At 41.8% G+C, this 15,703-nt stretch overlaps 1 protein-coding gene across 1 annotated transcript; it reads left to right on the plus strand.

Annotated features, from left to right (window-relative positions):
• The first annotated feature begins 1,816 nt into the window (after positions 1 to 1,816).
• OSTC (oligosaccharyltransferase complex non-catalytic subunit) lies at positions 1,817 to 14,241 on the plus strand. Its single transcript, XM_073340872.1, has 4 exons — positions 1,817 to 2,074; positions 6,691 to 6,784; positions 9,261 to 9,458; positions 13,561 to 14,241. The coding sequence occupies exons 1-4, from the start codon at positions 1,936 to 1,938 to the stop codon at positions 13,577 to 13,579; spliced, it is 450 nt and encodes a 149-aa protein (XP_073196973.1). The 5' UTR covers positions 1,817 to 1,935; the 3' UTR covers positions 13,580 to 14,241.
• The last annotated feature ends 1,462 nt before the right edge of the window (positions 14,242 to 15,703 follow it).

Consider the following 15,703-nt stretch of genomic DNA (forward strand, 5'->3'; position numbering starts at 1 on the left):
GGCTCCAGGCCCCTAAAATTACTCGTATTCAAGCGAGTTCATCGGCAATCAGTCAGAACTATGTAATACAAACATTCAAATTAACATGAAGTTGACTGAGCCCCTGTTAAAAAGAAATGCTGCATCTAAAATTCTTTATATTTACTTTCTTATCTTTAAGGCTTTAGGGTTCACATGGGGAGGGGTGACACACACATCCCTACCCCTCCCACACACACTCCCTATACACCTCTCTCACACAGGGGAGGTGACTGACTTACCCGACCATCCCTGCCTGGCGCTCTCCACCCACCATGCTGGACTGGGCCCCCGGGACAAACCCATCCCTCCTGGTACTTGGCACCACATCTTCTCGAGGCAATACATGGGGGGCATTCAGGGTCACATGCCCATTTCTGCGAGGATACACAACAGAATATGGTCAGTAGCAGCCTTTCAGCACTGTGCGGGAAGGAAGGGATGGGAGCTGTTTCCAACCGCAGAGGAGGAGGGGGGGGGGAAGGGATGGCCTGGCCCATGACTTTGCAGAGCTCAGGCCAGCAGCAGGACCCACCAGTAGGGCTGTCCTTAGGATTTTTGGAGTCCTACACAGTATTATTAAACTGGTGCTCGCAGACACCTCTGCACTGCTGACACACTGAGCTGACTGCAGCAGCCTGGGGCAATGGAGGGAAAGGGGAGGCAGAAAAGGATACCGAGCCGCCTGGTGGCGGAGAGTCAGAGTTCCCCGCAGAGACCCCCGTACCCTTTCCCTCTCGCAGAATGCGCCACACCGGCGCATCCGGCTCTGTGAATACGGCCCCTGCCTAAGGAGACTGCCACACGCGCTGGGTGTGTGGGAGCCGACCTGTTCTTACCTGCTGTCCCAGCGGTGCACCAAATTTTTGGGTGCCCTATGCAGCCACATATGCTGCGTATGCCTAAGGATGGCCCTACCTGCCAGTACCGATGGGGGGGGGTGGAAGACAGAAAATATGGGACAATTTGCCCATTTTTAAGAAAAAGTCAGGACACCTGCAGGAGGGCATAAATACAGGACTGTCCCTTTAAAAAGGGGGTGTCTGGTCACAGTACCTAAAAAAAGCTTGCTGCACCCAAACTTCTCAGAGTGCCGCAGGGGCTCGGCACTTGGCATCCAGCTTTTCTGCGGTCTAGCGATAAGAAGGACCCACACCGATTTTGCACCTTGGGAAGTTCACACGCTCCTCGACAGAGGCGACCCACCTGGGCGTAGAACGGCTACGCTCGGGAGAGGACGGGCGCGTAGAAGGGAGACCCTGCTGCCCTCTCACCGACGCAAGACTAGCTGCGGGCTCCGCTTTTTGCTGGGCTGGCCGATCCGGGGCCGAACCCAGAGGCAGTTCCCGGCGCTCTGGTGCTGGGAGAAGGCACACGCTGGACAGGCTTAACGCACCGCCCCCCACGTGCTGCCCGGCCGGTGCCGCAACGGTAACGGGCGATAACGAGCGATAGCCCAGCCACGGCGCCCCTCCCCCGGCCAGGTTCCGCATTGTGGGCGGGGCCTCCTGCTCTGTGGGCGGGGCTTCGGGTGGGCCAGTCCCGCCCGAGACTCTCCCAGTTGCCGTGTCTAGGCCACGTCAGGGGCTGCTAGGATCTGGCAGGTGTGTAGTACTGATATTCCCCGGACACGTATAGTCGGCTTGAAACTCCAGAGTTTGGCGGTGTTTTAACGACGTGAGATTTCGTAGCTCGAGTTTTTCTCCAGGTGACCTTTACCATGCTCAATTTTGCACTTTTTCGCCCTATTCTTATCACCTTCCAGGACCCCGCCGTTGCCCTACGTTCCCTCTGTAGCTGGCTTCCGCTTCCGCATTCGTGTAGAGTGACGGTGGCCGCGGCGGGTCAAGGCGGGGTAGACGGCCGCGGTGGTGCTGGCTTTGATTAGCCTTCCGTGGCGGTGGCTGGGTTGCCATCATGGAGACGCTCTACCGGGTGCCGTTCGCGGTGCTCCAGTGCCCCAACATCAAGCTGAAGCGGCCGAGCTGGGTGCACACGCCCTCAGCTATGACCGTCTACGCGCTGGTGGTGGTGTCCTACTTCCTCATCACCGGAGGTAACGGGCCCGGGCGGGCGGAGGGCTGGGGGGCCGGGAGCGGGCCCCGGGCGGAGGGCTGGGCGCGGGGAGGGGGAGCAGGATTAGGCCTGTTCTTTCCGCTCCTAGAGCGGCGGGCAGTGGGGTTACCCCTACCTCTCTCGGTGGGAGCCTGGCTGCGGGCGAGTGCCTCCCCCCGATCCCCACGCTTCCGGGGCTGGAGCCTGCTGCCGGGGCTCCCTGAGGTGGTGGCCGAGGGAGACCCCGGGTGAGGGAAGCGGAGGAGTGTGACACACTTCCCCCCCCCCCCCGCCCCATATAGGTGATCCCGTCACAGCCGCACGGTGTGTGTGTGTGTGGGGGGGGGGGGGGTTTGCTCTGCACCCTCTCCTGGGGCATCGCGGTTCCCCGGATTCCGCCTGCGGCCCGGGGAAGACCTGCCTGAGCCTGCCCGGAGAGGGCCCCTGTGAGGACAAAAACAGCAGCCGGCACAATTTTCCCACCCGTGAGCAACTTGTGTCACTACGCCCCGCCTCACACAGTGCAGGGACGCCCTCCGGTGGGGTTCCCAGAGAGGGGTCGTCTTTGCCCGTGGTGTAAACCCCCACATCCGCGCTGAGGGTGGTACGCAAATCCCCGTCCCCGCTGGGGTGATTGGCCCAGCTCTGTGACCAGCGGGCAAGGCGGTGGAGAAGGTTTTGGTTGTCTGGTTCAAAAATAGGCCTTGGTGAGGATCTTAGTTCAGGTGCAGTAACCGAAGAGATCTGTGGGACCATATCCATCTCCAGACCAGGATACACTTGCTTAGTATAGGCAATATTGGAAATCAAACTGATACTGTGTCTGAGTCAGGAGATGAGTGTCCCAGAGGGAGAAACCTTTGTTCCTGTAGGCAGACCTACTTTCCATTCTTGGCTTTTGGAACAGATAATTTTAAGACCGTTCTTATAACATCTTTCTCTAGTGGTGAAGGATTTTGCTCTGTGTGTTTCAAAGACATTCAAAAGTTCCCTCCTTTAAATTGATATGCAGCCTGAGAAGAGCAGCCCGTAAACTCTTATATCTGTTATGTCAGTGAGGTGTATTATGTGCTCCTCCCAACCCCCCAAAACTCCCACTCTTCTCTGTCCACTATGGAAATTTTGCCTTAATCCTGATGCTGGAATGGGACTTTCTAGTGTGTGATATGTAGAATTTAATCAGTGATCAAATTAGAGATTTTGGTGCATATCTGAAAACCTTATTTTAGCTTTGATTACCTGGTTTTTGGGGAGTGTTGATTAAGGAATGAGAATGGTACTGTTGAGTAGTGACTTGGCAGGTGGCTGTTTTGCTTTCCTATGCCAACCCTGTAGCAGTTTTTGGCTTATTCATCACTACTGCTGCTTAATAGCAAATGGTATGTGGATCACAAGCTCTTTCTCTAGTTATCAAAGGAAACTCCAGTCAAGTGATACAATGTAGTTTGGGTTGATGCACCAAAGAAACATAATTCTGCATTTATTACAATTATCCCTAAATGGCATGAGAAGTCTGTTGCACTAGTCTGCAGAGCTGCTCCATTCAAATCCTTCATGAAGATCCTCTCTTTGTCACCTGCAAGAAATATAGGTAGAGGGGCATGTAGAATAGTTTATATTAGGGCTGTCAATTAGTCACAGTTAACTCATGTGATCAACTCAAAAAGTTAATTGCTATTAATTGCACTGTTAAACAATAGAATACCAATTGTAATTTTTAAAACATTTTTGGATGTTTTTCTACATTTTCAAATATATTGATTTGTATCACAACACCAAATACAAAGTGTACAGTGCTTGCTTTATATTATTTTTATTACAAATATTTGTACTGTAAAAATGATAAAAGAAATAGTATTTTTCAATTCACCTCTTACAAGTACTGTAGTGCAATCTCCTTATTATGAAAGTGTAATTTACAAATGCAGATTTTTTTGTAATATAACTGCACTCAAAAACAAAACAGTGTAAAACTTTAGAGCCTACAAGTCCACTCGGTCTTACTTCCTGTTCAGCCACCTGCTAAGACAAATAAGTTTGTTTACATTCATGGGAGATAATGCTGCCCGCTTCTTATTTACACTATCACCTGAAAGTGAGAACAGGCGTTCTCAGGGCACTTTTGTAGCCAGCATTACAAGGTATTTATGTGCCAGATATGCTAAATTTTCATATGCCTCTTCATGCTTCGGCCACCATTCCAGAGGACATACTGATGATGCTCATTAAAAAAATGTGCGTTAATTAAATTTGGGACTGAACTCCTTGGGGGAGAACTGTGTCTCCTTTTCTGTTTTACCCACATTCTGCCATATATTTCATGTTATAGCGGTCTCGGATGATGACCCAATACATGCTCATTTTAAGAACACTTTCACAGCAGATTTGACAAAAGGCAAAGAAGGTAGGATATGAGACTTCTAAAAATAGATAAAGCACTCAACCCAAGGTTTAAGAATCTGAAGTGCCTTCCTAAATCTGATTGGGACGGAGTGTGGAGCATGCTTTCAGAAGTCTTAAAAGAGCAGCACTCTGATGCAGAAACTACAGTACCCGAGCCACCAAAAAAAAAAGAATCAATCTGCTGGTGGCATCTGACTCCGATGATGAAAATGAGCATACGTCGGTCCGCTCTGCTTTGGATCGTTATTGAGCAGAACCCGTCATCAGCGTGGACGCATGGCCTCTGGGATGGTGGTTGAAGAATGAATGGACATATGAATCTTTAGCACATCTGGCACATTGATATCTTGTGACGCCGGCTACAACAGTGCCATGCAAACTCCTGTTCTCACTTTCAGGTGACTTTGTAAACAAGAAACGGGTAATATTAGTTCCTGCAAATTGAAACCAAACTTGTTTGTCTGAGGATCGGCTGAGGTAGGACTGAGTGGACTTGTGGGCGCTAAAGTTTTATGTTGTTTTATTTTTGAATGCAGGGTTTTTTTTACATTATTCTACATTTGTAAGTTCAACTTTCATGATAAAGAGATTGCACTGCAGCTCTTGTATTAGATGAATTGAAAAATACTATTTCTTTTGTTTTTTAATGTGAAAATATTTGTAATAAAAATATAAAGTGAGCACTGTACACTTCGTATTCTGTGTTGTAATTGAAAATAATATATTTGAAAATGTAGAGAACATCCAAAAATACTTAAATAAACAGTATTCTAGTATTCTTTAATCGCCCAATTAATCACGATTAATTTTTTAATCGGTTGACAGCCCTAATGTATATTAATTAAAAATACCATATCAAGACATGGCTAATTTATCCTCCTGACCACTTTCCTTGTATGTTGTATTTTCTGCTCCCTCTCCTTTTCTTTCCCCCTGCTTCTCTTTCTGGGGCTGAGAATGTGCGTCCTGTGAGTTTATACAGTGCCTCGTATGCTGTAGTTACCCAGAAACAAATAAGGAATGTGAAGTCCAACCACAAGAGGCAGTAGCTCAAGTAAATTTGCTGGAATAAATTTAGAGTTTCATGTAAGTAACTCCTAAAATTCTAGATTAAATTCAAAATTACAGCTAAAGTTTACAGGATCTCTGTTCGGCTCAATGACATTGCAACATGAATCTTCCCATGATATTCTATAGTGTCTGTACCTATACAGTAAGAAAGAATGGTCCCTAAATAGAACACTACTGTACATTTTGAGTCTTTTCAGCCAAAAGTGGTTTTTATTTTTGTTATCCTTATAAAGGTAAATAGAATTAATCAAGGTTTCAGAGGAACAGCCGTGTTAGTCTGTATTCGCAAAAAGAAAAGGAGGACTTGTGGCACCTTAGAGACTAACCAATTTATTTGAGCATGAACTTTCGTGAGCTACAGCTCACTTCATCAGATGTTTACCGTGGAAACTGCAGCAGACTTTATATACACACAGAAATCATGAAACAATACCTCCTCCCACCCCACTGTCCTGCTGGTAATAGCTTATCTAAAGTGATCAACAGGTGGGCCATTTAAACTCTATTAAGTAGGAAAACAAGGTCTAGTGTCCTAGGCTCTGATATGAAGAACACTTAAGACTGTGAATGTGAAAAGTCATTGGAGCACTAATCATGTATAAGCCACTTACTGTGAATGGTAGTCTACACAGCAGCTGGGGTGGTGATTCTCCGCTCTGGTAGACATACACACGCTAGGAGTGGTTGAACTAGTGTCCTAATAGGAGTGGTGGTGTGGCAGCTCAGCTGCCTGAGTACCTACCCTGGGGGTCGGGCAGGATTGTACTCTGGTAACTAGCCTGAGCCACTGTGGCCATGCTGCTATTTTTTTGCATGCTAGCTTGAGCAGAACTAGCATGTGTATTTCTACCCAACCTGGGAACGACCCTCCCAGCTGCTGTATAGGTGTACCCTAATGTAAAAAAATGGCTTTCTGAAATGTCTGATATCCATCCCATTATAATTTAAGGTTATAACTTACTTAATTATGTGTTTCTTACCATTTGAACAGGAGATGTAAAATGGCAAGTAATTTACTAAACTGTTTCCTTTCTATTCATACTGTCTGTAGAAGGAAATCATTCTTAATATTTAGAGATGGATGATGCTGGCTCATCATTCAAAACTAATGTCCTTTTTTTCTTTTTCTTTCTTTTTTTATAGGAATAATCTATGATGTGATTGTAGAACCTCCCAGTGTTGGGTCTATGACAGATGAACATGGACATCAGAGACCAGTGGCCTTCTTGGCATACAGGTAGAAATTATCCTTTGTCATAATCGAACGGTCTCTCCCTGACCTGCAAACAGATGAATGCAAGTGAACCGTAGTGCTCTTGGAGAGCTCCATTGACTTCAGCTGTGCTCTCTGAGGGCCCCAGGATCCACAAATATGCATCTGATTTCACTGATTGGAGCCTTCTTTTGCAAATGAATTGTTTAAATATTCACAGTATATTTCATATATAGGCTTGGAAGGGTTTGAGGTTTTAGTAGATATGTAATTGATAAAAATACAAAGATTTTTGCATTACAGGAAATGAAATTTCAGGTAGATGATACAAATTAATTTTCATGAGTAGAAGTCAAGATTTATAACAAACAGAAGCTATATTTGATCATATTTCATAACTGATATCTTTTTAATTACTTGTCAGAGTTGACATCATACACCAGTTTTGTAATGTGTTTTTTTATACATTTCCTTTCTGTTAAACTTTGTTTAATAATGGGTGAAATATTTTTGAGTGCTTGTTTGTAAAAGGAAAAGTGGGTGGTTGCAAATATGTAACAATTAAAACTGAATACCCCAATCTAGTTGTGTGTATTAATATAACCTGTCTTTAGTTGGCTTTCACTTTCTTTTCCCTCCCCAACTCTTTTCTAATATTTTGAATGACCATTTTTCTGTTCTACATCCAGTTCTGCTGTAAGAGCAAACCACAAATCTTATTTTTCTAATTACGCTCAACAGCAATAAACTATAGAACTCGTATCTGTAATTTGCATTCAGTTTTTGAACCCAAAATAAAATGATTTGCAAGATCAAGGTCTTAGTTACTTTGCATAAATGCAGGGGATCACCCATATGGAGTAACTTGCAGTTTAGGGACAGATTTTATTCAGTTTGAAACCTAAATCTACAGTGTCTGTCCTTCAAAATTAGTTCAGCAGATTCTTCTTGCTTAGAATCTAAAATTTTATTAGAGGTAAAACTAATTTAGTCAGAAGTTAGTTGAGAAAATTAATGAGTAAGTTTACAGAGCTCTGGATTTTGTCTGTCTGGATTGGTTATCCTTAATTCCTGCAGAAAATGTTGGGCTATTTTTTTGTTTTTTAACTGAAAGTACCTCATTGTAAAAAAGAGCTGACACTGTATTTAAAAAAAAAAATTGATTATAAAATACATAGTAGTTTCTCATTGTTACTCTTGACTCTAGGAATCTTTTGCGTAGAGTTTGTGTTCAGATTAACATCTTCCAATATATGCTTCAGATTTCTTTGGGCTACTGCAATATACATGAATCACATTGCTCTAGGAAGTTGGGAGCACTTTAGTGAAAGTCATGGGGAAGAACAGTGTAAAAGATTCAACTACTATTTATCAAGATTAGACACTAATGAAATGCTCTGCACCCTGTAGATCCTTCCAGCAAAGTGCTTTACCAAGGTGGTGGTGTATACCTGTATTACAAATTGGAAAACTGAGGCACGGATGTGTTAAGGGACTTATCCAAAATCATGCAGTGACAGAAATGAGAATGCAGTCTAGTGCCAGGGTTCTCAACCTTTTTTCTTTCTGAGGCCTCCCCAACATGCTGTAAAAACTCTGTAGCCCATCTGTGCCACAACAACTGTTTTTCTGCATATAAAAGCCAGGGCCAGTATTAGGAGGTATCAAGCAGGGCAATTGTCCGGGGCACCACACTGCAGGGGGCCCTGTGAAGCTGAGTTGCTCAGGCTTTGGTTTCAGCCCTGGGTGGCGAGGCTCAGAGCCCCGTGCTTCTGCTCCATTAGGTGGGGCTTTGGCTTTCTGCCCTGGGCCCCAGAAAGTCTAATGCTGGTCCTGCTTGGTGGACTCCGTGAAATCTGCTTGTGACCCCCAAAGGGACCCCGGACCTCTGTTTGAGAACCACTGGTCTAGCACATCTTACTCCTAATGCTGTGCTGGAACAAGGAGACACAATTCCTCCCTTGATATGGATTTGAATAACGCTTCTCTTCTTGCAGTGACTGGAATTCGGGGTTTGTCTTCTAAGAAATGGTTTGGGAAACAAACTTGAAAGCTCAACAGTCTAGAAGTTTTGGGTCCCTACTTACATTCATTTGTTAACTTATTTTTGCTTTCAACTAAGACGCATTTGAAATTACCACTCATATCTAAAATTCTAAATAAGTAATGTATATAATGTGGTGGTTTTGCATACAGTCACATTACCCTTTTATGAATACTCATGATTAAAAGCATTAGTACGTTTCTGTCACCTTGCAAAGTACTGATCCAGGAGCTAAATTATATATTAATCCCTTATCGCATCAGGAGACAGCTCCAGCAACATGTGTTATGTTCCACTAAGTGTGTAAACATCAAAATGAACTGTCCTGGGTTTTTGTAAAACGGAAGCAGATCAAAATATTACACTAAATAGCTGGCTCTTGAAGTGAAAATAATACTTTGAGGGGCTGGTGTTCTACTGAAATATCTTTTATTCCTGTTTTTTCCCTTCCCCCAGAGTAAATGGACAGTATATTATGGAAGGACTCGCATCCAGCTTCCTCTTCACAATGGGAGGCTTAGGCTTCATAATTCTGGACCGATCCAATGCACCAAATATCCCAAAGCTCAATAGATTTCTGTTGCTTTTTATTGGATTTGTCAGCGTCCTGTTGAGCTTCTTCATGGCAAGAGTTTTCATGCGGATGAAATTGCCGTAAGTTGTTTAGGACACTTCATGCTGTTCTCCCCTCCCTTTCTGTTACTGATGAGCAGGGATCCTAGTTTTGTGATAAATCAGATTTGTATGGTTTTTTTCCATGATTAAAGTGGAATGCTGAACTTCAGTTTCCCTAGCCACTATAAATATAGGTGTCAGTTGAACACACTGTTTTATTGGTATATTAACATTTTTGGAGCAAGTTCAAAGCCTTCCAGTGACATCAATCATTATAATAAAATAAAATTAATAGAATTACAATTTGTATTTCTTACAAATACCAAATATTTGTCTGCTTTCTATGTTTTCAGAATTTTTTTTAACGCACAAAATAAAAAGCAAAAATTGCTTTTCTATTAACTTTACTCACTTTCTGAGTTAGTCCTGGAGGCTGAAATTTGAGATGCATTAAAATACAAACCCCTAAAGGTCACTTAGTAACCTCTATATGCCAAAGCAGTGTATTGGAGTGTGTTTAGCTATGTACAGTTTATCCGAGTCTCCATTATCTGGCTGTCTGTACTAACTGAACCACCAGCCACCCAGGGCTGACTGTGGTAAGGGCTTGGGCGGTCAGCGCATTCAAAAATCAACCACAAGAGGGAGAGGTTGTACCCATTGAATAAGTGGCACTGGTACTTTCATCAGTTAATACATTTTCATTTTTTCACAAAATGTTAAAACTAAAGAATCTCTGTAAAAATGCAAATTCCATGTTTTTCTGTGGCAAACTGATTTCTAGGATCCCAGCTAAGTTTACAAAGTACTACATATGAAGCAAGGATAAGTTGTATTTTAAAAAAAAAAATGGTGTAGATTAAACACTCACAGCTTTGCTTTAAGGTGTTTTAGTTAAAATTGGAATGTGCCCTCTTTAGTGAAGTGTAAATGTTTTTGGGTCTGCCCATTCATTCTGAGACATCAAGTTGTTGTGCAGGGAGGTGACAGGCTCCCTGTCAGAAATCATAGCTACAATACAGTTTGATTCTAGACTGGATGGGTTGGATTTTGAGGAAAGATTAAAAGACTTAATCTATACAGGTTGGCTAAAATCCAGCACAGGCTTTAGAGAGAAGCATAAATAGGTAAACATTGGGAGGATGGGAGATGAATTAGGGGTATAACAAGGTGAAAATTAAGAAGAAGGAAAACTGAGGCTATCTGGAAAATTGTTCTACAGCCTGTGAAAAATCTTCCAAGGAAGGTAGAGTAGTGTTAGTTCTTGCATGTACTGACAGGGCTTTCGAGCTTCTTGATTCTGTGTTTTCCAGTCTATTCAGTAGCTTATAATGAATTTATTTTATTTTTGCTGCCTGCCTGCCTCTTCTCCTTCCCTCCCACTTCTCAACCCCACTATGACCTCTAGAGCTGCCAACAGCAGCAGTTTCTTTGAGGGCCACTGCTAAAACCACTCCATGAATTAACTGGCAGGGGATGTTTCTGGTTTGTTTTTGTTGTGTTTTTTTTTTTAAATAATGATATGGTCATTTTCCATTTCTTGGAGAGTCACTAAATCTCCTGCAATATAATTACTGGCCCATAAAATGTAAGTGTTGGGTTTCCTGGCAGTGTGTAGCAATTCAGCATAAAGCACCAGCATACAATAGACTTATTTTTTTAATCAAATGTGGCTGGTCTCAAGAGTTCGTGGTCATGTTAGAGAAACTCTAAAGAATAGGAAGGAAATCTTATAAGAATCATTTGCAGCTTGGACAGATGTTCTAACAATAACAAAGGTTTTACATGGTATACTGACTTTGTATCATTTCAGTTAATTTCCTAGCACCCTTTTGTTCACTGATTATTTGATATTCAGGAATATCTTGCCTAAGGGAGAGTTTGTCACATATGAGTGCCAAATAACTTGCTAAATCCTCATTAATGAAAATACAAGACTTATCGGATACAGGACACGACCCTGAATTTTACTTTTATTGAAAGGCAGGCAGTTCCTAAGTTACTCAAGGCACAGAAAAGCCTTTGTATTCTGGTGGTATTCATTACATTGTTTTTGATTAATGTGGACATTATTCTTGTTTTTGTATCTGAGAACACAGATTTAAAATCTAAATCATGATTCCCATTGTTGTTGTAGTTATACTCACAACAATAGACTTATGCTGTCCCTTCTGTTTTTGCTCTGATTTTCAAACACCCAAAATTGTGCTAGATGCCTTACAGAAACAAGTAAAGACAGTCATTGCTCTGAAATGTTGTGGTTCAGACATGATTCAAGAAGTGAGAGCCATAGACCGACAAGGGGAAATTAGGGAAAGGAAGGAGAAAGGTTGCAATAATATACAGCTACTCTGTAAGACGTGTGTCTTGGCCATTACTTTACCTTAGTTCATTGAAGAAGTGGAGGTTAGAGGAGACAGGAAAGGAGAAAAGTTGGGGCTCAATTGTACCAGTTTGGGCTGAATGATGTAGGATCTTGAAATTGATAGTCTGTTTGAGCAGCGCAAATGCAGAACCTTTCACAAAATGTAATAAAGGCTTCCAGAATTCATGATGATAAAGGCTAGGTTGAGAATAATAGACTGAAACTGTTCCAGTGATTATATCAAAGTAAAATGGGGGTGGAGGGTGGAGTGCTCAAGCTAGTCAGCAGAGCAGGTTCCTGTTTGAACCAGTCTCACCCTTGAATTTCTCAGCAAGTTTCTCTGCAGTTAATGGCACAAACACTAAGGCTAGGAAATGCTGGTATATGAAGGTGCCCCTTGGATTTGCTAGTATAGAAGTCCCTTGCCAGCCTGCTGGATATCTTCTCAGGGCTACCTGGCTATAACTACCTACACCCAAGCACAGCTGCCATGATTCTCTTCATGTAGATCCCTATCTACAGTAGGTAATAGTGTGCCAGCAAAGGAGAAACTTCCCAGACTACTACAAGTTGGTAAAAAGGAATGGAAGAAATTTCTTACAAGGAATGTTTTACCGGATTCTTTATAAAATCCTTGTTAAAAACATTAACCCAATGTGATGGTTATTTGATGGACTTGAGAGGACTTATAGTCCTCTCCAGATTACACTTCTGAAAGTTTTTGATCTTTAATATTCATCAAATGAAAATTTCCTTTTTGGTTAGAGAGGGTTTTGTTTTGGTTTTTTTGCTTGATAAACATAGAGTAGAACCCTCCATGGACATGAATGTGATGAAAGATCAGAAATAAAGACAGGATTTTAAGACCTGTTTCAAATGACCAAAGATGCAGCCTTTTTTTAAGGACACAGAGTAGGTGTTTCCAATGTTCCAGCAGTGCCCAAAGTGTTTCCCACCATTACAGAGCTTGTTTGCATATGTTACCAGAACAACACCACAAAGATGCCAGTTTGAGCTTTACTATAAAATGTTAGAACTGTAAACTGAATTTGCATTTCTTTAAATTTCAGACAATTGCAGGGAGTAGCTATCTTAATTTTATACAGACCAACTCGAAACTTGCATTTAGAGAAGTTGATCTAAGGGCAACTGCAACTAGTTTCAACCACAAGCCAATGTTTGGAGTTGACCTTGGTGAATAATCTGGTTGTCAGCTACTAAAACCAGATTTTTGGACCTGAGACCTAATTATAACTAGACTCCAGTTAATTAACCTAGAACAGGGAGAACAGAGAGAATCCTTGGATCCATACTTTATTGTATGGTTATTTCTGAACAACTTCATCTCTTGGTCTTCTGTTTTTGAAAATTATATTCTTAAAAGAGGCTCTGGAATTGTGGAACTAAACTTCCATTAATATATCCCATTCACCACAGGAATAGGTTCTGTGTTCTGGTGAAAATTTTGAATATGGAATAGACTCTTAAGTTTTAACTGAGTGGAAAGTTTCATAGGTATCCATTGACCATGTTTCTAGTGAAGGTCTATACCATAACATTATTTAAGGCTTGAACTGTCATTTTAGCTAGCAATTTGTTGTTCCTGTTGTTTGCTCATTAAGATTTTTTAATATATATAACTTTTTCAATTGTTTAAGTCTGACAAATCGGTACACTGGTAACCTGGTATAGCTTTATTTTGAAAATTGTAATCTGTTCAGTTTAGGTGTGCTGTGCTCCTAACTTCTCTCTCTCAACTTTTATTTTGTCCTGCAGGGGATACTTGATGGGTTAGTGCCTTGTGTGATATATGCAAGCACAAAATGGATTTGCTTCTCTTCATGAAGAGCTTAAAAACAAGCAATCTCTTAAAAAAAAAAATAAATACTGTCCACCACAAGAAGACACAAGAAAGGTCTAGTTATGCGAATCAGCAAGTGCAAGAAGTGCTTCCAACTGTCTCCTTTCATTAATAAAAACCGTCATTACCCGTGGTTGGTGTATTTTTAAAACAGGGTTTTATCACTTGTCTATTTCTATCTTTAAAAAAGAAAAAGTTACTGAACTGTTACTTAGCTTTAGGTATGAATTTGTATCTTGAAACAATTCACTATAAAATGTAAAACTGGTATTTTTGCCCTCTGCATTTTTTCCCTTAACCTGACTGAGGTATTGGACAAACGTTTTACAATTCCTGATTTTAAAGTGTGCAGCACTCTGGCCTTTTTTCTGTGGCCTGCCCCATACCAAGTTTATACCTGGAGAGAAGTCTTTTGGTGATACTTTACTATCAAACACACTGTGTCTAGTGAAGTTATTTCTAAGGCACCTGTTGCCTTGATATTCATGGCAACGCATTAACAAATCCAGATGTACACTGGATACAACACTGTGTGAGTGCATTTCTTTTTGGAACAGTGTATGAAAGGAGTCAAATTAAACATGTTTTCTACTAAACCACTTGCATTTTGTGTGATTTCTAAAACAGTAATTTTTGCAAATTGTACACAGTCTATTCTATAGGTTCTGCAGTAACAATGCTACTACACAATGGTTGTTTACTTAATGTATCTTTTATTGGATAGTGATATTGTAAACTGCAGGGGGCAACTGTAGCTGTCTCTCTTAAGCTCACCGGAGCCTGCGGTGAAATGGTACACCATTGAATTACTTTGGAAGCTTCTGCTTCTGTTTTAAATTGGCTAGGGACAGACACTAACTTATTTTTTTTATTAGTGTGTATACACATGAGAGGAAATATTAACAATTAGAGTAATGAGATTATTTGTGCAGGTCATGCATTGCTTTTCTCTGTGGGAAGAAACAGTCTTTGTCAAAAATCACAGCAAGGTCCTTTACCTAGTCACAAGTGTTCAAAGTTCTATGTTATCCTCTGAATTCAGAAGTTAATTCTGTCACTGGGAGCCATAGTTCTGTTTAGGACCTCAGTATGCCTACGTTTTTAAAGATCTTGCTGTTTGACATCTACTACCTGACATGCCATCGTGAGAAGCAGACTTTCCACTCATTCCTTCTCATATGTTTATGTAATCATTGCTACATTCATTTGTTTTGCTACACCTATGTCTATAAGGAGAATTGGTGTAGTTAGTGGGGGTTTTTTTAAAAGCTATGAGTGAGTTCTGATGGAAGCTTATGATCACAGGAATCCTGCATTTTCCCAGGTGTGTTGTTTGTATCCCTCCTGGTACTGACAGTCTTAGTGGGGAAAGTACTATTTACAGGACCACTACAGACCAGCTATTATCCTCTGCTGTAAGGAGAGAGCAGAAAGAAACAGATGAGGAGAATAATAAGAGAGCGAGCCCAGAGGTGCAGTACACCATGCAGAAACGGGAGTAGTTTGGTTCGTAAAGCCTCAGTACAGGACTGAACCTGGTTCAATTCTGGCATGGTCTTGAGAGGTTTCTTCTGTGAGGTAGTGTACCAAACAAACTGTAAAAGAGCAGCATTGCTGGATCTCATCTAACTCTTCAATTATGTGAAGGGGTGTGTGTTGTAAAATTGTATGCTGTTTACTGTACACACCACCAGATGGCTTCATGTGCCTGGTTTTGGGTTATTCAAGAAAATGTATGAATGAGTGGAAGAGAATTATACAAAAAAAATTTGGCTTTACCTTTTATCTAGACTGCCCCATCCTAAAGCATATGATGGGAGAGAACCTGTCAAGCGGACTGAAAAGCTGCATGAAGGTAAAGATATTGATAACAGGAAAACATCTCTCCATAGTGGGGAAATAAAGATATGGCTATTTACTAGCTTGGTAAACACAGCACTTTCAATCTGCTTTGTGATAGAAACTTCGTGGCAGTCAAATTAAGAACTCCTGTGTTCAGATATATTTTAAAAAAAAACTGTCCCTCCTAGGCTGGTGTGCTAGAAATAGACTTGAATT

The sequence above is a fragment of the Lepidochelys kempii genome, chromosome 4 (genome assembly GCF_965140265.1).
Source record: "Lepidochelys kempii isolate rLepKem1 chromosome 4, rLepKem1.hap2, whole genome shotgun sequence".
In the NCBI taxonomy this organism is placed as follows: domain Eukaryota; kingdom Metazoa; phylum Chordata; order Testudines; family Cheloniidae; genus Lepidochelys; species Lepidochelys kempii.

Coding starts and splice junctions, on each gene's coding strand:
- OSTC (XM_073340872.1), top strand. CDS start 1,936: ATGGAGACGCTCTACCGGGTGCCGTTCGCGGTGCTCCAGTGCCCCAAC. Junction 2,075..6,690: donor CTACTTCCTCATCACCGGAG/GTAACGGGCCCG, acceptor CTTTTTTTATAG/GAATAATCTATGATGTGATT. Junction 6,785..9,260: donor GTGGCCTTCTTGGCATACAG/GTAGAAATTATC, acceptor CCCTTCCCCCAG/AGTAAATGGACAGTATATTA.